The sequence below is a fragment of the Saccoglossus kowalevskii genome, chromosome 5 (genome assembly GCF_978046115.1).
Source record: "Saccoglossus kowalevskii chromosome 5, keSacKowa6.1, whole genome shotgun sequence".
Lineage (NCBI taxonomy): Eukaryota > Metazoa > Hemichordata > Enteropneusta > Harrimaniidae > Saccoglossus > Saccoglossus kowalevskii.
In genome coordinates, this window is record NC_140645.1 from 3,198,624 (window position 1) to 3,221,884 (window position 23,261).

General features: G+C 36.6%; 1 protein-coding gene across 1 annotated transcript in view; it reads left to right on the top strand.

Annotated features, from left to right (window-relative positions):
* LOC100369586 (solute carrier family 22 member 15-like) overlaps positions 1 to 21,449 on the top strand; it is a 31,067-nt gene extending 9,618 nt beyond the window's left edge. Inside the window, exons 5-10 of the mRNA XM_085499499.1 lie at positions 13,490 to 13,720; positions 14,204 to 14,338; positions 14,818 to 14,903; positions 15,159 to 15,270; positions 17,037 to 17,109; positions 20,814 to 21,449. Of these exons, the coding sequence (XP_085355625.1) occupies positions 13,490 to 13,720; positions 14,204 to 14,338; positions 14,818 to 14,903; positions 15,159 to 15,270; positions 17,037 to 17,109; positions 20,814 to 21,056 (880 nt within the window). The 3' untranslated portion in view covers positions 21,057 to 21,449. The remainder of the gene's footprint in view (positions 1 to 13,489; positions 13,721 to 14,203; positions 14,339 to 14,817; positions 14,904 to 15,158; positions 15,271 to 17,036; positions 17,110 to 20,813) is intronic.
* Positions 21,450 to 23,261: the final 1,812 nt, after the last annotated feature.

The following is a 23,261-nucleotide window of genomic DNA, read 5'->3' on the forward strand; positions in this document are numbered from 1 at the left end:
CGGTAACACCATCATATATTGCTGCAGTGCCTGACAACTCAACCCATTTAGCAAAATAATTCTTAAGCCGCACAATTAACTGGTCAGGACTCTCGGAACTTTCAGGTTTAATTTCACGGAATCGCTTCCTGTACCCATCCTCTGTGAAATCGTATCTTGTCAACAGCGCCACCTTCACACGATCATAGTCAACTGCATCAGTGTCGGACATTCTAGAATATACTTCCAGTGCCCTACCAGTCAACAGCGCACTCAATTTTATGGCCCATCCATCTCTATGCCAACTCGCATTCGTTGCAAACCTCTCAAACCGCAATAAATAACTATCAAGTTCGTCCTTACCATCAACAAATGCAGGCAACTTTGGTGACTGTGCATCACTGACCACATTTCGTTGACCGCCAAAATCAGCCTGTTGGAGCCCCGGCATTGCTGCCTGCAGCTCTAATTTCCTCAACTCAAATTCTCTTTCCTTTTCTCGCTGTTCTGCTTCCATTCGCAATTTCTCTCTTTTGCCTGCTTCCGCTTCCAGCCGTAATTTTTCCTTTCTTTCTTCAATCTCCATTTTCCTCACCTCTGCTTCTATTTCCATTTTTGTCTTTCTCTCTTCCCTCGCCGCTTGTCTCTCAGCTCGCTGAGAACTCAGTTGCTCCAAAATAAATTTCCTTTTGTCTTCTCCAGTCATTCCCAGTTCATCCGTCCACTCCATCAACTCTTGTTTTGACATATCTATTATCCCGCTGGCCATTTTGTCTTCTATATGTCTTCACTGTTCCCGGACGAGCCCCCAGATGTCACACGCAACGTAATATTACCGTAATTGGTATAGTACAGGTGTGATGGTTCAAATACCAAAATGGCAACAGTAACATAAAGACTTCCCTGGCGGCGATGATAACATACGAACATGGAGTCAACAGATGAGGTTTCAACTGGTACTGGTATTATTATACTCTGCAAACATCAAGTACAATGACTCGGTAAAACTCCAAAACTCCAATAACTAGATACTTAAACTCCAACACAATTCAACGAGATCTCCGATCTGAACTCAGTGCTGAACAACTCCCCTATATATACCCACACTGTCTATAAATAGACCATTACATCAGCATACATAATGAGTCTGGAACTTACTACAAATTTCTAGAATGTTCCATTATCTATTCAACCAGTTTCTAAAAATTCCACCCAGACACAGTACGGTTCTAGAACATTCTCAGCGACACGGAAGTGGTAAACAAGTCGTATGCGACACACCCCAAAATACCATATTACCATTTTACCATATTATTTAATATGCATTCGCTTACAATGTTATTAAATAGTCACATTTAAGTGTACACGTACACCACATTAGACTATTAATCAACTGATTCTATTGAACACACGATATGTAATGATTAAAATATGTAAATTATCATTTTCTGACTTTATTTAGAAACTAACTATTATATAGCATTACCTCATCCAATTTGTCTGAAATGTTTGCTCATTTTTCTTATGCATATTAGCTAATACAATGTGTATCAGATATTCATTAGTATTAGTAAAATGGAAGAATTTCCATTATCAATGGCCGAAACAAACAAAACCTGAACAATGAACTTGTCATCACTTTATGGGTTAAATGTCATCACTTTATGGGTTAAATGTCATCACTTTATGGGTTAAATGTCATCACTTTATGGGTTAAAAGATTTCTGAAACAACAACATAATGATTGTATAAATCTGATTAGGTAATGAGTATAGTGAGTGAAATACAGTGTAGATTCTCAGCAAATTATTCTTCAAACAGGGTCTATGTAATTCTTCAGACATGGTCTATGTAATTCTTCAAACAGGGTCTATGTAATTCTTCAAACAGGGTCTATGTAATTCTTCAAACAGGGACTATGACATTTTTCAAACAGGGTCTATGTAATTCTTCAAACAGGGTCTATGTAATTCTTCAAACAGGGTCTATGTAATTCTTCAAACAGGGACTATGACATTTTTCAAACAGGGTCTATGTAATTCTTCAGACAGGGTCTATGTAATTCTTCAAGCAGGGTCTATGTAATTCTTCAAACAGGGTCTATGTAATTCTTCAGACAGGGTCTATGTAATTCTTCAGACAGGGTCTATGTAATTCTTCAAACAGGGTCTATGTAATTCTTCAGACAGGGTCTATGTAATTCTTCAAACAGGGTCTATGTAATTCTTCAAACAGGGTCTATGTAATTCTTCAAACAGGGTCTATGTAATTCTTCAAACAGGGACTATGTAATTCTTCAAACAGGGACTATGACATTTTTCAAACAGGAACTATGACATTTTTCAAACAGGGTCTATGTAATTCTTCAGACAGGGTCTATGTAATTCTTCAAACAGGGTCTATGTAATTCTTCAGACAGGGTCTATGTAATTCTTCAAACAGGGTCTATGTAATTCTTCAAACAGGGACTATGTAATTCTTCAAACAGGGACTATGTAATTCTTCAAACAGGGACTATGTAATTCTTCAAACAGGGACTATGTAATTCTTCAAACAGGGACTATGTAATTCTTCAAACAGGGACTATGTAATTCTTCAAACAGGGACTATGTAATTCTTCAAACAGGGACTATGTAATTCTTCAAACAGGGACTATGTAATTCTTCAGACAGGGTCTATGTAATTCTTCAGACAGGGTCTATGTAATTCTTCAAGCAGGGTCTATGTAATTCTTCAGACAGGGTCTATGTAATTCTTCAAACAGGGACTATGTAATTCTTCAAACAGGGTCTATGTAATTCTTCAAGCAGGGTCTATGTAATTCTTCAGACAGGGTCTATGTAATTCTTCAGACAGGGTCTATGTAATTCTTCAAACAGGGTCTATGTAATTCTTCAGACAGGGTCTATGTAATTCTTCAAGCAGGGTCTATGTAATTCTTCAAACAGGGTCTATGTAATTCTTCAAACAGGGTCTATGTAATTCTTCAAACAGGGTCTATGTAATTCTTCAAACATGGACTATGACATTTTTCAAACAGGGTCTATGTAATTCTTCAGACAGGGTCTATGTAATTCTTCAAGCAGGGTCTATGTAATTCTTCAGACAGGGTCTATGTCATTTTTCAAGCAGGGTCTATGTAATTCTTCAAACAGGGTCTATGTAATTCTTCAAACAGGGTCTATGTAATTCTTCAAGCAGGGTCTATGTAATTCTTCAAACAGGGTCTATGTAATTCTTCAAACAGGGTCTATGTAATTCTTCAAACAGGGTCTATGTAATTCTTCAAGCAGGGTCTATGTAATTCTTCAGACAGGGTCTATGTAATTCTTCAGACAGGGTCTATGTAATTCTTCAAACAGGGTCTATGTAATTCTTCAGACAGGGTCTATGTAATTCTTCAAGCAGGGTCTATGTAATTCTTCAAACAGGGTATATGTAATTCTTCAAGCAGGGTCTATGTAATTCTTCAAACAGGGTCTATGTAATTCTTCAAACAGGGTCTATGTAACTCTTCAAACAGGGTCTATGTAATTCTTCAAACAGGGTCTATGTAATTCTTCAAACAGGGTCTATGTAATTCTTCAAACAGGGACTATGACATTTTTCAAACAGGGTCTATGTAATTCTTCAGACAGGGTCTATGTAATTCTTCAAGCAGGGTCTATGTAATTCTTCAAACAGGGTCTATGTAATTCTTCAGACAGGGTCTATGTAATTCTTCAAACAGGGTCTATGTAATTCTTCAAGCAGGGTCTATGTAATTCTTCAAACAGGGTCTATGTAATTCTTCAAACAGGGTCTATGTAATTCTTCAAACAGGGTCTATGTAATTCTTCAAACAGGGACTATGACATTTTTCAAACAGGGTCTATGTAATTCTTCAGACAGGGTCTATGTAATTCTTCAAGCTAGGTCTATGTAATTCTTCAAACAGGGTCTATGTAATTCTTCAGACAGGGTCTATGTAATTCTTCAAACAGGGTCTATGTAATTCTTCAAACAGGGACTATGACATTTTTCAAACAGGGTCTATGTAATTCTTCAGACAGGGTCTATGTAATTCTTCAAGCAGGGTCTATGTAATTCTTCAAACAGGGTCTATGTAATTCTTCAGACAGGGTCTATGTAATTCTTCAGACAGGGTCTATGTAATTCTTCAAACAGGGTCTATGAAATTCTTCAAGCAGGGTCTATGTAATTCTTCAGACAGGGTCTTTGTAATTCTTCAAGCAGGGTCTATGTAATTCTTCAAACAGGGTCTATGTAATTCTTCAAACAGGGTCTATGTAATTCTTCAAGCAGGGTCTATGTAATTCTTCAGACAGGGTCTATGTAATTCTTCAGACAGGGTCTATGTAATTCTTCAAACAGGGTCTATGTAATTCTTCAAACAGGGTCTATGTAATTCTTCAAACAGGGTCTATGTAATTCTTCAAACAGGGACTATGACATTTTTCAAACAGGGTCTATGTAATTCTTCAGACAGGGTCTATGTAATTCTTCAAGCAGGGTCTATGTAATTCTTCAAACAGGGTCTATGTAATTTTTCAGACAGGGTCTATGTAATTCTTCAAACAGGGTCTATGTAATTCTTCAGACAGGGTCTATGTAATTCTTCAAGCAGGGTCTATGTAATTCTTCAGACAGGGTCTATGTAATTCTTCAAGCAGGGTCTATGTAATTCTTCAAACAGGGTCTATGTAATTCTTCAAACAGGGTCTATGTAATTCTTCAAACAGGGTCTATGTAATTCTTCAAACAGGGACTATGACATTTTTCAAACAGGGTCTATGTAATTCTTCAGACAGGGTCTATGTAATTCTTCAAGCAAGGTCTATGTAATTCTTCAAACAGGGTCTATGTAATTCTTCAGACAGGGTCTATGTAATTCTTCAAACAGGGTCTATGTAATTCTTCAGACAGGGTCTATGAAATTCTTCAAGCAGGGTCTATGTAATTCTTCAGACAGGGTCTTTGTAATTCTTCAAGCAGGGTCTATGTAATTCTTCAAACAGGGTCTATGTAATTCTTCAAACAGGGTCTATGTAATTCTTCAAACAGGGTCTATGTAATTCTTCAAGCAGGGTCTATGTAATTCTTCAGACAGGGTCTATGTAATTCTTCAGACAGGGTCTATGTAATTCTTCAAACAGGGTCTATGTAATTCTTCAAACAGGGTCTATGTAATTCTTCAAGCAGGGTCTATGTAATTCTTCAAACAGGGTCTATGTAATTCTTCAAGCAGGGTCTATGTAATTCTTCAAACAGGGTCTATGTAATTCTTCAAACAGGGTCTATGTAATTCTTCAAACAGGGTCTATGTAATTCTTCAAACAGGGACTATGACATTTTTCAAACAGGGTCTATGTAATTCTTCAGACAGGGTCTATGTAATTCTTCAAGCAGGGTCTATGTAATTCTTCAAACAGGGTCTATGTAATTTTTCAGACAGGGTCTATGTAATTCTTCAAACAGGGTCTATGTAATTCTTCAGACAGGGTCTATGTAATTCTTCAAGCAGGGTCTATGTAATTCTTCAGACAGGGTCTATGTAATTCTTCAAGCAGGGTCTATGTAATTCTTCAAACAGGGTCTATGTAATTCTTCAAACAGGGTCTATGTAATTCTTCAAACAGGGTCTATGTAATTCTTCAAACAGGGTCTATGTAATTCTTCAAACAGGGACTATGACATTTTTCAAACAGGGTCTATGTAATTCTTCAGACAGGGTCTATAATTCTTCAAGCAGGGTCTATGTAATTCTTCAAACAGGGTCTATGTAATTCTTCAAACAGGGTCTATGTAATTCTTCAAACAGGATCTATGTAATTCTTCAGACAGGGTCTATGAAATTCTTCAAGCAGGGTCTATGTAATTCTTCAGACAGGGTCTATGTAATTCTTCAAGCAGGGTCTATGTAATTCTTCAAACAGGGTCTATGTAATTCTTCAAACAGGGTCTATGTAATTCTTCAAGCAGGGTCTATGTAATTCTTCAGACAGGGTCTATGTAATTCTTCAGACAGGGTCTATGTAATTCTTCAAACAGGGTCTATGTAATTCTTCAGACAGGGTCTATGTAATTCTTCAAGCAGGGTCTATGTAATTCTTCAAACAGGGTCTATGTAATTCTTCAAGCAGGGTCTATGTAATTCTTCAAACAGGGTCTATGTAATTCTTCAAACAGGGTCTATGTAATTCTTCAAACAGGGTCTATGTAATTCTTCAGACAGGGTCTATGTAATTCTTCAGACAGGGTCTATGTAATTCTTCAAACAGGGTCTATGTAATTCTTCAGACAGGGTCTATGTAATTCTTCAAGCAGGGTCTATGTAATTCTTCAAACAGGGTCTATGTAATTCTTCAAGCAGGGTCTATGTAATTCTTCAAACAGGGTCTATGTAATTCTTCAAACAGGGTCTATGTAATTCTTCAAACAGGGACTATGACATTTTTCAAACAGGGTCTATGTAATTCTTCAGACAGGGTCTATGTAATTCTTCAAGCAGGGTCTATGTAATTCTTCAGACAGGGTCTATGTCATTTTTCAAGCAGGGTCTATGTAATTCTTCAAACAGGGTCTATGTAATTCTTCAAACAGGGTCTATGTAATTCTTCAAACAGGGTCTATGTAATTCTTCAAACAGGGTCTATGTAATTCTTCAAACAGGGTCTATGTAATTCTTCAAGCAGGGTCTATGTAATTCTTCAGACAGGGTCTATGTAATTCTTCAGACAGGGTCTATGTAATTCTTCAAACAGGGTCTATGTAATTCTTCAGACAGGGTCTATGTAATTCTTCAAGCAGGGTCTATGTAATTCTTCAAACAGGGTCTATGTAATTCTTCAAGCAGGGTCTATGTAATTCTTCAAACAGGGTCTATGTAATTCTTCAAACAGGGTCTATGTAACTCTTCAAACAGGGTCTATGTAATTCTTCAAACAGGGTCTATGTAATTCTTCAAACAGGGTCTATGTAATTCTTCAAACAGGGACTATGACATTTTTCAAACAGGGTCTATGTAATTCTTCAGACAGGGTCTATGTAATTCTTCAAGCAGGGTCTATGTAATTCTTCAAACAGGGTCTATGTAATTCTTCAGACAGGGTCTATGTAATTCTTCAAACAGGGTCTATGTAATTCTTCAAGCAGGGTCTATGTAATTCTTCAAACAGGGTCTATGTAATTCTTCAAACAGGGTCTATGTAATTCTTCAAACAGGGTCTATGTAATTCTTCAAACAGGGTCTATGTAATTCTTCAAACAGGGTCTATGTAATTCTTCAAACAGGGACTATGACATTTTTCAAACAGGGTCTATGTAATTCTTCAGACAGGGTCTATGTAATTCTTCAAGCAGGGTCTATGTAATTCTTCAAACAGGGTCTATGTAATTTTTCAGACAGGGTCTATGTAATTCTTCAAACAGGGTCTATGTAATTCTTCAAACAGGGTCTATGTAATTCTTCAGACAGGGTCTATGTAATTCTTCAAGCAGGGTCTATGTAATTCTTCAGACAGGGTCTATGTAATTCTTCAAGCAGGGTCTATGTAATTCTTCAAACAGGGTCTATGTAATTCTTCAAACAGGGTCTATGTAATTCTTCAAACAGGGTCTATGTAATTCTTCAAACAGGGTCTATGTAATTCTTCAAACAGGGACTATGACATTTTTCAAACAGGGTCTATGTAATTCTTCAGACAGGGTCTATAATTCTTCAAGCAGGGTCTATGTGATTCTTCAAACAGGGTCTATGTAATTCTTCAAACAGGGTCTATGTAATTCTTCAAACAGGATCTATGTAATTCTTCAGACAGGGTCTATGAAATTCTTCAAGCAGGGTCTATGTAATTCTTCAGACAGGGTCTATGTAATTCTTCAAGCAGGGTCTATGTAATTCTTCAAACAGGGTCTATGTAATTCTTCAAACAGGGTCTATGTAATTCTTCAAGCAGGGTCTATGTAATTCTTCAGACAGGGTCTATGTAATTCTTCAGACAGGGTCTATGTAATTCTTCAAACAGGGTCTATGTAATTCTTCAGACAGGGTCTATGTAATTCTTCAAGCAGGGTCTATGTAATTCTTCAAACAGGGTCTATGTAATTCTTCAAGCAGGGTCTATGTAATTCTTCAAACAGGGTCTATGTAATTCTTCAAACAGGGTCTATGTAATTCTTCAAACAGGGTCTATGTAATTCTTCAAACAGGGTCTATGTAATTCTTCAAACAGGGACTATGACATTTTTCAAACAGGGTCTATGTAATTCTTCAGACAGGGTCTATGTAATTCTTCAAGCAGGGTCTATGTAATTCTTCAAACAGGGTCTATGTAATTCTTCAGACAGGGTCTATGTAATTCTTCAAACAGGGTCTATGTAATTGTTCAGACAGGGTCTATGTAATTCTTCAAGCAGGGTCTATGTAATTCTTCAGACAGGGTCTATGTAATTCTTCAAGCAGGGTCTATGTAATTCTTCAAACAGGGTCTATGTAATTCTTCAAACAGGGTCTATGTAATTCTTCAAGCAGGGTCTATGTAATTCTTCAGACAGGGTCTATGTAATTCTTCAGACAAGGTCTATGTAATTCTTCAAACAGGGTCTATGTAATTCTTCAGACAGGGTTCATGTAATTCTTCAAGCAGGGTCTATGTAATTCTTCAAACAGGGTCTATGTAATTCTTCAAGCAGGGTCTATGTAATTCTTCAAACAGGGTCTATGTAATTCTTCAAACAGGGTCTATGTAATTCTTCAAACAGGGTCTATGTAATTCTTCAAACAGGGTCTATGTAATTCTTCAAACAGGGACTATGACATTTTTCAAACAGGGTCTATGTAATTCTTCAGACAGGGTCTATGTAATTCTTCAGACAGGGTCTATGTAATTCTTCAAACAGGGTCTATGTAATTCTTCAGACAGGGTCTATGTAATTCTTCAAGCAGGGTCTATGTAATTCTTCAAACAGGGTCTATGTAATTCTTCAAGCAGGGTCTATGTAATTCTTCAAACAGGGTCTATGTAATTCTTCAAACAGGGTCTATGTAATTCTTCAAACAGGGTCTATGTAATTCTTCAAACAGGGTCTATGTAATTCTTCAAACAGGGACTATGACATTTTTCAAACAGGGTCTATGTAATTCTTCAGACAGGGTCTATGTAATTCTTCAAGCAGGGTCTATGTAATTCTTCAAACAGGGTCTATGTAATTCTTCAGACAGGGTCTATGTAATTCTTCAAACAGGGTCTATGTAATTGTTCAGACAGGGTCTATGTAATTCTTCAAGCAGGGTCTATGTAATTCTTCAGACAGGGTCTATGTAATTCTTCAAGCAGGGTCTATGTAATTCTTCAAACAGGGTCTATGTAATTCTTCAAACAGGGTCTATGTAATTCTTCAAGCAGGGTCTATGTAATTCTTCAGACAGGGTCTATGTAATTCTTCAGACAAGGTCTATGTAATTCTTCAAACAGGGTCTATGTAATTCTTCAGACAGGGTTCATGTAATTCTTCAAGCAGGGTCTATGTAATTCTTCAAACAGGGTCTATGTAATTCTTCAAGCAGGGTCTATGTAATTCTTCAAACAGGGTCTATGTAATTCTTCAAACAGGGTCTATGTAATTCTTCAAACAGGGTCTATGTAATTCTTCAAACAGGGTCTATGTAATTCTTCAAACAGGGACTATGACATTTTTCAAACAGGGTCTATGTAATTCTTCAGACAGGGTCTATGTAATTCTTCAAGCAGGGTCTATGTAATTCTTCAAACAGGGTCTATGTAATTCTTCAGACAGGGTCTATGTAATTCTTCAAACAGGGTCTATGTAATTCTTCAAACAGGGTCTATGTAATTCTTCAAGCAGGGTCTATGTAATTCTTCAAACAGGGTCTATGTAATTCTTCAGACAGGGTCTATGTAATTCTTCAAACAGGGTCTATGTAATTCTTCAGACAGGGTCTATGTAATTCTTCAAGCAGGGTCTATGTAATTCTTCAGACAGGGTCTATGTAATTCTTCAAGCAGGGTCTATGTAATTCTTCAAACAGGGTCTATGTAATTCTTCAAACAGGGTCTATGTAATTCTTCAAGCAGGGTCTATGTAATTCTTCAGACAGGGTCTATGTAATTCTTCAAACAGGGACTATGACATTTTTCAAACAGGGTCTATGTAATTCTTCAGACAGGGTCTATGTAATTCTTCAAGCAGGGTCTATGTAATTCTTCAAACAGGGTCTATGTAATTTTTCAGACAGGGTCTATGTAATTCTTCAAACAGGGTCTATGTAATTCTTCAGACAGGGTCTATGTAATTCTTCAAGCAGGGTCTATGTAATTCTTCAGACAGGGTCTATGTAATTCTTCAAGCAGGGTCTATGTAATTCTTCAAACAGGGTCTATGTAATTCTTCAAACAGGGTCTATGTAATTCTTCAAACAGGGTCTATGTAATTCTTCAAGCAGGGTCTATGTAATTCTTCAAACAGGGACTATGACATTTTTCAAACAGGGTCTATGTAATTCTTCAGACAGGGTATATAATTCTTCAAGCAGGGTCTATGTAATTCTTCAAACAGGGTCTATGTAATTCTTCAAACAGGGTCTATGTAATTCTTCAAACAGGATCTATGTAATTCTTCAGACAGGGTCTATGAAATTCTTCAAGCAGGGTCTATGTAATTCTTCAGACAGGGTCTATGTAATTCTTCAAGCAGGGTCTATGTAATTCTTCAAACAGGGTCTATGTAATTCTTCAAACAGGGTCTATGTAATTCTTCAAGCAGGGTCTATGTAATTCTTCAGACAGGGTCTATGTAATTCTTCAGACAGTGTCTATGTAATTCTTCAAACAGGGTCTATGTAATTCTTGAGACAGGGTCTATGTAATTCTTCAAGCAGGGTCTATGTAATTCTTCAAACAGGGTCTATGTAATTCTTCAAGCAGGGTCTATGTAATTCTTCAAACAGGGTCTATGTAATTCTTCAAACAGGGTCTATGTAATTCTTCAAACAGGGTCTATGTAATTCTTCAAACAGGGACTATGACATTTTTCAAACAGGGTCTATGTAATTCTTCAGACAGGGTCTATGTAATTCTTCAAGCAGGGTCTATGTAATTCTTCAAACAGGGTCTATGTAATTCTTCAGACAGGGTCTATGTAATTCTTCAAACAGGGTCTATGTAATTGTTCAGACAGGGTCTATGTAATTCTTCAAGCAGGGTCTATGTAATTCTTCAAACAGGGTCTATGTAATTCTTCAAACAGGGTCTATGTAATTCTTCAAGCAGGGTCTATGTAATTCTTCAGACAGGGTCTATGTAATTCTTCAGACAAGGTCTATGTAATTCTTCAAACAGGGTCTATGTAATTCTTCAGACAGGGTCTATGTAATTCTTCAAGCAGGGTCTATGTAATTCTTCAAACAGGGTCTATGTAATTCTTCAAGCAGGGTCTATGTAATTCTTCAAACAGGGTCTATGTAATTCTTCAAACAGGGTCTATGTAATTCTTCAAACAGGGTCTATGTAATTCTTCAAACAGGGTCTATGTAATTCTTCAAACAGGGACTATGACATTTTTCAAACAGGGTCTATGTAATTCTTCAGACAGGGTCTATGTAATTCTTCAAGCAGGGTCTATGTAATTCTTCAAACAGGGTCTATGTAATTCTTCAGACAGGGTCTATGTAATTCTTCAAACAGGGTCTATGTAATTCTTCAAACAGGGTCTATGTAATTCTTCAAGCAGGGTCTATGTAATTCTTCAAACAGGGTCTATGTAATTCTTCAGACAGGGTCTATGTAATTCTTCAAACAGGGTCTATGTAATTCTTCAGACAGGGTCTATGTAATTCTTCAAGCAGGGTCTATGTAATTCTTCAGACAGGGTCTATGTAATTCTTCAAGCAGGGTCTATGTAATTCTTCAAACAGGGTCTATGTAATTCTTCAAACAGGGTCTATGTAATTCTTCAAACAGGGTCTATGTAATTCTTCAAGCAGGGTCTATGTAATTCTTCAGACAGGGTCTATGTAATTCTTCAGACAAGGTCTATGTAATTCTTCAAACAGGGTCTATGTAATTCTTCAGACAGGGTCTATGTAATTCTTCAAGCAGGGTCTATGTAATTCTTCAAACAGGGTCTATGTAATTCTTCAAGCAGGGTCTATGTAATTCTTCAAACAGGGTCTATGTAATTCTTCAAACAGGGTCTATGTAATTCTTCAAACAGGGTCTATGTAATTCTTCAAACAGGGTCTATGTAATTCTTCAAACAGGGACTATGACATTTTTCAAACAGGGTCTATGTAATTCTTCAGACAGGGTCTATGTAATTCTTCAAGCAGGGTCTATGTAATTCTTCAAACAGGGTCTATGTAATTCTTCAGACAGGGTCTATGTAATTCTTCAAACGGGGTCTATGTAATTCTTCAAACAGGGTCTATGTAATTCTTCAAGCAGGGTCTATGTAATTCTTCAAACAGGGTCTATGTAATTCTTCAGACAGGGTCTATGTAATTCTTCAAACAGGGTCTATGTAATTCTTCAGACAGGGTCTATGTAATTCTTCAAGCAGGGTCTATGTAATTCTTCAGACAGGGTCTATGTAATTCTTCAAGCAGGGTCTATGTAATTCTTCAAACAGGGTCTATGTAATTCTTCAAACAGGGTCTATGTAATTCTTCAAGCAGGGTCTATGTAATTCTTCAGACAGGGTCTATGTAATTCTTCAGACAGGGTCTATGTAATTCTTCAAACAGGGTCTATGTAATTCTTCAGACAGGGTCTATGTAATTCTTCAAGCAGGGTCTATGTAATTCTTCAAACAGGGTCTATGTAATTCTTCAAGCAGGGTCTATGTAATTCTTCAAACAGGGTCTATGTAATTCTTCAAACAGGGTCTATGTAATTCTTCAAACAGGGTCTATGTAATTCTTCAAACAGGGTCTATGTAATTCTTCAAACAGGGACTATGACATTTTTCAAACAGGGTCTATGTAATTCTTCAGACAGGGTCTATGTAATTCTTCAAGCAGGGTCTATGTAATTCTTCAAACAGGGTCTATGTAATTCTTCAGACAGGGTCTATGTAATTCTTCAAACAGGGTCTATGTAATTCTTCAGACAGGGTCTATGTAATTCTTCAAGCAGGGTCTATGTAATTCTTCAGACAGGGTCTATGTAATTCTTCAAGCAGGGTCTATGTAATTCTTCAAACAGGGTCTATGTAATTCTTCAAACAGGGTCTATGTAATTCTTCAAACAGGGTCTATGTAATTCTTCAAACAGGGACTATGTAATTCTTCAAACAGGGACTATGACATTTTTCAAACAGGGTCTATGTAATTCTTCAAACAGGGTCTATGTAATTCTTCAAACAGGGTCTATGTAATTTTTCAAAAGGGACTACCGGTATAGAATTTTTCAAACAGGGATTATGTCATTTTTCAAACAGGGTCCATTTCATTTTTCAAACAGGGTTTATGTTATTTTATTATAAATTCTAGGATTGTACCAGAATCACCACGGTGGTTGATTACAAAAGGACGAACTCAAGAAGCTGAAGATATCTTGCACTATATAGCTATTAAAAATGGAGCAAAAACTAAACTAGGATTGGTTCATGTAGAAGATCATAACAAGAAACCTAACCAACCACCTGGCAAGATTTACGGATTTCTTGATTTATTTAAATCTTCTGAAATCAGGAAAAGAATGCTGATTATGATATATACATGGTAACTACCAATTTCAACCACTAACTAACCATAACTAGTAGCAGACACTGTAGATAAGTAATAGTACAGGTATTTGTATTTCTGCTTTATCTTGGATTGAATCAATAAATGAATCCATACCCTGGTACAACAGGAACCTGGATTGATTCACTCTTTACTTTTAGGGGATAGTACCGGTAGTTGAGGTTTTGTTTGTTATAACCTGGTTTCAGCCATATCTGGCTATTGTATCTTCACTATTGGTCCAGTTGTCAGCTCAGTTGTCAATTTGTGTTTGAACTTGGCAGTCAACTCAAATCTCAATTCATTTGTTATTTTCAGAGTCAAATCATATCAAGTTAATGCCTAGATACTATATTAATGTCATTATGATAGGATTCAAATCACATATAATTGTCAAACATGGAATATAATAACTGTGAAAAGTGCACTGTATGTAGAGTTTACACTTATACTATGATTGCTATGTGTTGTCTTATTCAGGTTTACATGTAGTATGGTATACTATGGTTTAACTATGAATGCCAGTCAGCTTGGAGGTAATAGATATCTAAATTTTATGTTGTCTGGAATCGTTGAGTTGCCAGCATATTTTGTATGCATGTTATTCATTGATAGGTAAGAAGTTATAAATATCACCACTTTTTGAAATCTGTGTCATCACTTTATGGGTTCAATGTCATCACTTTATGGGTTCAATGTCATAACTTGATGGGTTCAATGTAATCACTTTATGGGTTCAATGTCATCATTTTATGGGTTCAATGTCATCACTTTATGGGTCCAATGTCATCACTTTATAGGTTCAATGTCATCACTTTATGGGTTCAATGTCTAATTTTATGGGTCCAATGTCACGACTTTATTGGTTCAATGTCATCACTTTATTGGTTCAATGTCATTACTTTTATGGATTCAATGTCATCTACTCCATTGTTCATTCAGTGTCACCACTTCAGGCGTTCAATGTAATCAAATTAATGGCTTAATGTCACCACTAGTTTTAAATTCAAACCCAAAGTAAATGGCTTTAGTGAGATGTTAATCACACCTACCAACCTTTATATAACTTGTACTTGACATTGACCATATTGTAGGTCTGGCAGGCGGAAAACATTGTTCTGGTCAATGATTCTTGGTGGTTCAGCATGTTTACTGCTGCTGGTTATCCCAGACTCATTGGGTGAGATATGTTTGCTTTTTCTCACACTGGATGAAATATTTTTTTTATCAACACCATGTGTTTCGAGCAAAATATTGAATTGGATGAAATTAATTAAAGCTGATAACATCAATTCACATTTTACATATTTAATAACATCTACATATTTGCATAATTTCGGCAGTTTGCAATGTTTTGATATGACCTGATTACAGTTTTCTTGTGAAAGTATTTTACAGCATTGCTTAGTAACTCTTGTACCTCTATTTGTTGCAGACTACTCGTCATCATTTAAAACAATGTTTGCGTTGATAGGTAAAATGGGAATCTCTTTAGCGTTCAACGTGATTTACATTTATGCTGCTGAGCTTATACCGACTGTACTCAGGTATGTACCAGTGTAAAACTATGTTTACATTGTTTTGGTAACAAACTTATACCGACTGTACTCAGGTATGTATCACTGTAAAACTATGTTTACATTATTTAGCAACAAACTTGTACCGACTGTATTCAGGTACGTATCAGTGTAAAACTATGTTTACATTGTTTGGCAACAAACTTATACCGACTGTACTCAGGTATGTATCAGTGTAAAACTATGTTTACATTGTTTGGCAACAAACTTATACCGACTGTACTCAGGTATGTATCAGTGTAAAACTATGTTTACATTATTTGGTAACAAACTTATACCGACTGTACTCAGGTATGTATCAGTGTAAAACTATGTTTACATTGTTTGGTAACAAACTTATACTGACTGTACTCAGGTATGTATCAGTGTAAAATTATGTTTACATTACCCACCATGCCCACCATTACCCACCATAGACTCTTTCATCTCCGCCTCATCAGGAATTATTCTGAGCGGCTCTGCCTGGCTCTGTTGCTTTTTCCTGTCCGGGTTTCTAGCGTGGGTCATTGCCGCAGCCGTGGCATCCGACATTCTAGCTGGTAGAGTAAGTTTCTCTTGTCTTTTCACCCTTGTGTCGTTTTCCCCTTTGTGTGTTATGTTTTTCCACAACAAAGAAATTAAAACCCGGCGCCACCACGTAGCCACTTGTTGGTTTCATGGCGACACCTTTGACAATTGTATTTTGTTTTCCTCATGCATGTCGTCTTTTATTTACAATGTATTTAGAAATGGATAGATGCACTGGCAATGCCAGAAGCTCGCCGCCGGTATTGTCCCCTCAGTTTTTGAGGCTGACCAGCAACCATTGTACATGGAACTTGCAAGACTGGAACCCGCATGCTAAATGCTACCGATGTATTACCTGCGTTTGGGGTTCGTTGTCTGCCCAGAGAATATTTGCAATCACTGGGGTTCTGAAGCCTGGGATTCTTTCCAGCAAATTTTTGTTTTGCTAACTGGGTAAAGCGAGATGGCCGCGTTCCATGGACATTCTCATCGACCCATTCTGAGACTATCCAACATGCCCTGAGAGTGGAGTTGCGACCCATCAATTTCCTTGAATTTGTGGGCGCCACACTGGAGCGCATTCTTGTGCGTGCCCAGGACTCTGAGATCTCAGATGCAGAAAGCACTCGCCTCCTAGAGCAGGCGACACAGTTAATGGTAGGCCACCGTACGGCTATGTGCGAAATCCTCAAGTGTCATATGGCTCTCTTGGCCAGGGCTTTTACTGTGCAGCGGGCGCGGTCTTAGACGCATGTGTTTTCAGCAGCGAACTGAGTTAGGGAGTACGCCACCACTCAGTTACGCAGACTGGATATCGCCCACCCTCTTTGATGGGGAGATAGCGGGTGCAGTCGCCGAGCTTTGGGGTGTAACAAACCAAATGGTCCAAGTCGAATCCGCTAGCCAGTTGGCTGCTGCCAAGGGTAAACGGAAGGCGCCCCAAGCACAGAAAACGCAACACCCTAGGACTAACTCCTAGCGCTAAGCAACCTAGCAGAATGCCTAGTCACCGTTCCCTCAGTGTCCCTCCGAGAACTAATGCGGCTCATCAGAATGCTGACCTCCGTTCGAAGGGTAGTTCCCTAATTATACATAGGTATCATGATTTAAGTAAAATTAATTGGAATGTTATAAAATTAATTATTTGTCAGATCAATATTCTGTGCTTTCTTGTGTCAAGCTATTATAAGTATTCAATGATGGTAACCATGGTATCTCTTAATTTACAGGAATACTGGTTTAGGTGTGTGTGCAATGTCAGCACGTGTTGGTGGGATTGCAGCACCGGCAGTTGTACCATTTGTAAGTTTACTTTATGTGATGGCTTTACATGGTGGTACATTGTCTGGCTTTATGTGATGGCTTTACATGGTGGTACATTGTTTACTTTATGTGATGGCTTTACATGGTTGTACATTGTTTGGCTTTATGTGATGGCTTTACATGGTGGTACATTGTTTACTTTATGTGATGGCTTTACATGGTGGTACATTGTTTACTTTATGTGATGGCTTTACATGGTGGTACATTGTTTGGCTTTATGTGATGGCTTTACATGGTGGTACATTGTTTACTTTATGTGATGGCTTTACATGGTGGTACATTGTTTACTTTATGTGATGGCTTTACATGGTGGTACATTGTTTGGCTTTATGTGATGGCTTTACATGGTGGTACATTGTTTACTTTATGTGATGGCTTTACATGGTGGTACATTGTTTACTTTATGTGATGGCTTTACATGGTGGTACATTGTTTACTTTATGTGATGGCTTTACATGGTGGTACATTGTTTACTTTATGTGATGGCTTTACATGGTGGTACATTGTTTGGCTTTATGTGATGGCTTTACATGGTGGTACATTGTTTACTTTATGTGATGGCTTTACATGGTGGTACATTGTTTACTTTATGTGATGGCTTTACATGGTGGTACATTGTTTACTTTATGTGATGGCTTTACATGGTGGTACATTGTTTACTTTATGTGAGGGCTTTACATGGTGGTACATTGTTTGGCTTTATGTGATGGCTTTACATGGTGGTACATTGTTTGGCTTTATGTGATGGCTTTACATGGTGGTACATTGTTTGGCTTTATGTGATGGCTTTACATGGTGGTACATTGTTTACTTTATGTGATGGCTTTACATGGTGGTACATTGTTTGGCTTTATGTGATGGCTTTACATGGTGGTACATTGTTTACTTTATGTGATGGCTTTACATGGTGGTACATTGTTTACTTTATGTGATGGCTTTACATGGTGGTACATTGTTTGGCTTTATGTGATGGCTTTACATGGTGGTACATTGTTTGGCTTTATGTGATGGCTTTACATGGTCGTACATTGTTTACTTTATGTGATGGCTTTACATGGTGGTACATTGTTTGGCTTTATGTGATGGCTTTACATGGTGGTACCTTGTTTACTTTATGTGATGGCTTTACATGGTGGTACATTGTTTGGCTTTATGTGATGGCTTTACATGGTGGTACATTGTTTACTTTATGTGATGGCTTTACATGGTGGTACATTGTTTGGCTTTATGTGATGGCTTTACTTGGTGGTACATTGTTTGGCTTTATGTGATGGCTTTACATGGTGGTACATTGTTTGGCTTTATGTGATGGCTTTACATGGTGGTACATTGTTTACTTTATGTGATGGCTTTACATGGTGGTACATTGCTGGCTTTATGTGATGGCTTTACATGGTGGTACATTGTTTACTTTATGTGATGGCTTTACATGGTGGTACATTGTTTACTTTATGTGATGGCTTTACATGGTGGTACATTGTTTGGCTTTATGTGATGGCTTTACATGGTGGTACATTGTTTGGCTTTATGTGATAGCTTTACATGGTGGTACATTGTTTACTTTATGTGATGGCTTTACATGGTGGTACATTGTTTGGCTTTATGTGATGGCTTTACATGGTGGTACATTGTTTACTTTATGTGATGGCTTTACATGGTGGTACATTGTTTGGCTTTATGTGATGGCTTTACATGGTGGTACATTGTTTGGCTTTATGTGATGGCTTTACATGGTGGTACATTGTTTACTTTATGTGATGGCTTTACATGGTGGTACATTGTTTACTTTATGTGATGGCTTTACATGGTGGTACATTGTTTACTTTATGTGATGGCTTTACATGGTGGTACATTGTTTACTTTATGTGATGGCTTTACATGGTGGTACATTGTTTACTTTATGTGATGGCTTTACATGGTGGTACATTGTTTACTTTATGTGATGGCTTTACATGGTGGTACATTGTTTACTTTATGTGATGGCTTTACATGGTGGTACATTGTTTGGCTTTATGTGATGGCTTTACATGGTGGTACATTGTTTGGCTTTATGTGATGGCTTTACATGGTGGTACATTGTTTGGCTTTATGTGATGGCTTTACATGGTGGTACATTGTTTGGCTTTATGTGATGGCTTTACATGGTGGTACATTGTTTACTTTATGTGATGGCTTTACATGGTGGTACATTGTTTACTTTATGTGATGGCTTTACATGGTGGTACATTGTTTACTTTATGTGATGGCTTTACATGGTGGTACATTGTTTACTTTATGTGATGGCTTTACATGGTGGTACATTGTTTACTTTATGTGATGGCTTTACATGGTGGTACATTGTTTACTTTATGTGATGGCTTTACATGGTGGTACATTGTTTACTTTATGTGATGGCTTTACATGGTGGTACATTGTTTGGCTTTATGTGATGGCTTTACATGGTGGTACATTGTTTGGCTTTATGTGATGGCTTTACATGGTGGTACATTGTTTGGCTTTATGTGATGGCTTTACATGGTGGTACATTGTTTGGCTTTATGTGATGGCTTTACATGGTGGTACATTGTTTACTTTATGTGATGGCTTTACATGGTGGTACATTGTTTGGCTTTATGTGATGGCTTTACATGGTGGTACATTGTTTGGCTTTATGTGATGGCTTTACATGGTGGTACATTGTTTACTTTATGTGATGGCTTTACATGGTGGTACATTGTTTGGCTTTATGTGATGGCTTTACATGGTGGTACATTGTTTGGCTTTATGTGATGGCTTTACATGGTGGTACATTGTTTACTTTATGTGATGGCTTTACATGGTGGTACATTGTTTACTTTATGTGATGGCTTTACATGGTGGTACATTGTTTGGCTTTATGTGATGGCTTTACATGGTGGTACATTGTTTACTTTATGTGATGGCTTTACATGGTGGTACATTGTTTACTTTATGTGATGGCTTTACATGGTGGTACATTGTTTACTTTATGTGATGGCTTTACATGGTGGTACATTGTTTGGCTTTATGTGATGGCTTTACATGGTGGTACATTGTTTGGCTTTATGTGATGGCTTTACATGGTGGTACATTGTTTACTTTATGTGATGGCTTTACATGGTGGTACATTGTTTGGCTTTATGTGATGGCTTTACATGGTGGTACATTGTTTGGCTTTATGTGATGGCTTTACATGGTGGTACATTGTTTACTTTATGTGATGGCTTTACATGGTGGTACATTGTTTGGCTTTATGTGATGGCTTTACATGGTGGTACATTGTTTGGCTTTATGTGATGGCTTTACATGGTGGTACATTGTTTACTTTATGTGATGGCTTTACATGGTGGTACATTGTTTACTTTATGTGATGGCTTTACATGGTGGTACATTGTTTGGCTTTATGTGATGGCTTTACATGGTGGTACATTGTTTACTTTATGTGATGGCTTTACATGGTGGTACATTGTTTACTTTATGTGATGGCTTTACATGGTGGTACATTGTTTACTTTATGTGATGGCTTTACATGGTGGTACATTGTTTGGCTTTATGTGATGGCTTTACATGGTGGTACATTGTTTGGCTTTATGTGATGGCTTTACATGGTGGTACATTGTTTGGCTTTATGTGATGGTATGTGTTTTGTGTTGTGTTCATACAACTTTTAACTATTTTCTGTACAGGGTGAAACGCTGGCATTTCTTATATTTGGTGGCACTGGATTCACGGCTGGTATACTGGATTTCTTTCTCCCAGAATCCCTAAACAAAGCGTTACCGGAAACTTTGGATGACTTGAAAGAAACACTGACAAAAAGTGAAGAGCAGGTGGAGAAAATAACACAGAAACAATTAAAAAAACTTGAAAAACAAATTGGTGATATCAAGGATGATAATTTGGATGATGAAACAACAACAATGCTATGAGACCACCCTTGCTGAAACAGAAGATAATGTTTACCACACAAGTGAAATCAGAAACATTGTTTGTATTTTAAAGTCATAGATAATGCACAATGTTTATGAAATAGAAAGGAAAAAGTATGTAAATAAAAACCTGGATGATCTAAGTACTGTCATGCAATGATTGTAAGATGGGTGAAATGTGAGCTAGAGAATCTATTTACAAATGAATGCTACTCAAAATAATTCATGGAACACAGGATTTAAAAATCAAATAGGTTTGGGCCATGTGCATTGATGTTATATACAGGCAGTATTGGCACAATGTCTGTTTCAATCTGCCACACTTGTCTACATTATGTGTTAACATGGTAACTTGAATAAAGATAGAATATTGTCCTCCTGTAAGAATGTTAAGCTTTGCATGTACTGAATGCTTATTTGAAATCATAACTGCCAATTTTGAATACACTTAACAAAGACATGTTGCCTCACATTTTTATGTTTTTGTCTCCATGTGTACATTTAACAATCAAAGAGAGAGTCAGAGCTCCCTGGTGGTTAAACAAGGTCACTACCATGTGAGAAACAGGAAAAAAACTAAGTGTGAGCCTCTCTGTTATTTACAGCCTGTCCTAGACAGTCGAATTAATTACCAGAATGGTCTTTTTATTCATCTAATATGAATTTATAGAGAATCATTTGTCTTGTCATGGACAATCACTCCCTTCCCCCTACACATATCTCAATGGCTGATCCAGAAGTTACAATCAATGCCTAGCCTTGACTACAGTGACTAGTGACATCCATGATGTAACATTGTGTTGCATGTGTCACTACAAGAGGTGCTTCCATGAACAGGCATTTTAATTTGCAATGCTCTCTTTCAGTAGTCATAATAAAACCAATTTTTGCATAATTTTTTTTATTGTGTAAGTTTGTGAAAATTGTGTTTTCCTGAAATAATTTATCTTTCTATTGACTAAGTTTGATTAGATTAAGTTTGATTAGATTAAGTTTGATTAGATTAAGTTTGATTAGACTAAGTTTGATTAGACTAAGTTTGATTAGACTAAGTTTTATTAGACTAAGTTTTATTAGATTAAGTTTGCTAATCTGTTTGAGTAGTATATATTTTCAAGTCCAGATTTTAGGATTTGGCAATCGTGGTCCAATTTTTCCAACATATCTGAACTTGACAAAGACATAGTGTGATTATTTATAAGTGAACACTACTTGCTTTCACAATCCATCCGAGCATTTCCATGTATTTGAACAGATTTTATTATTTTTGCACATCAGTGTCTCTTATGAATTCAATTCAAAATAGCTATATGGCGTTGATAACATTTCAATTTTAAACTATGATATTAATGCCAGTGTTTTCGTTTTTATATTCATCTTAACACATTCATGTGTATATATCAATTGTCATTACTTAATAGTGCATTGTACCATAACACCAATTATTATTGTTAAACAGCATTTGATTGTTATTCTGTATGGCATATTGTCATGAATATATACCAATAATGTCTATGTAAGTGAAGAACCTGGAATATCACAGAAATGTACATTACTATTTAATTACCCATGTTGCAAACCATACAAATAGGTTACCATGGTGATCATCCTATACATGGATTAACCATTGTGGTGTATATTCTAAGGTGTGTACTATGTCTTAATTTTTCCGAAAATGTAATAAATATTTCAAAACTATTTATTTTTGTTATTATTGTCAATTAAACTTATGAACTAGATTTTTCCAGTGATGTTGTATGTTAATGATGTCTTGTGTAATCAAATGTAATGAAAAGAACATTTTACAAACTATAGTTTTCCTATATTTGTATCGAAAAAACATGTACATCAAATGAAATGTTTATTTATTCTTTTCAATAATTATAGCTTAAATAAATTGTAAGCTGAACTGTAACACCAAAAAATAATTTTATCAAATAAATTAAATTTTATCAACATTTTTTATCTCATTCTGAACCTTCAATTCAGCATTCTTGACAATCTTTGTTGTGACCCAAATTAACATGCATAATATACAAATAATAATAATACACAAAATGTGTGGTTTTTATTAAGCTATCAATTATGGAGATGTGTTTCTAGCAATCATAAATATAACAGAATGTCTTTGCTTTGTGCTTACCTCATTCAATACTGTAAAGGGGGTAATTATTCACTGGGTTTTAATCAGTGAAATTTAAACCC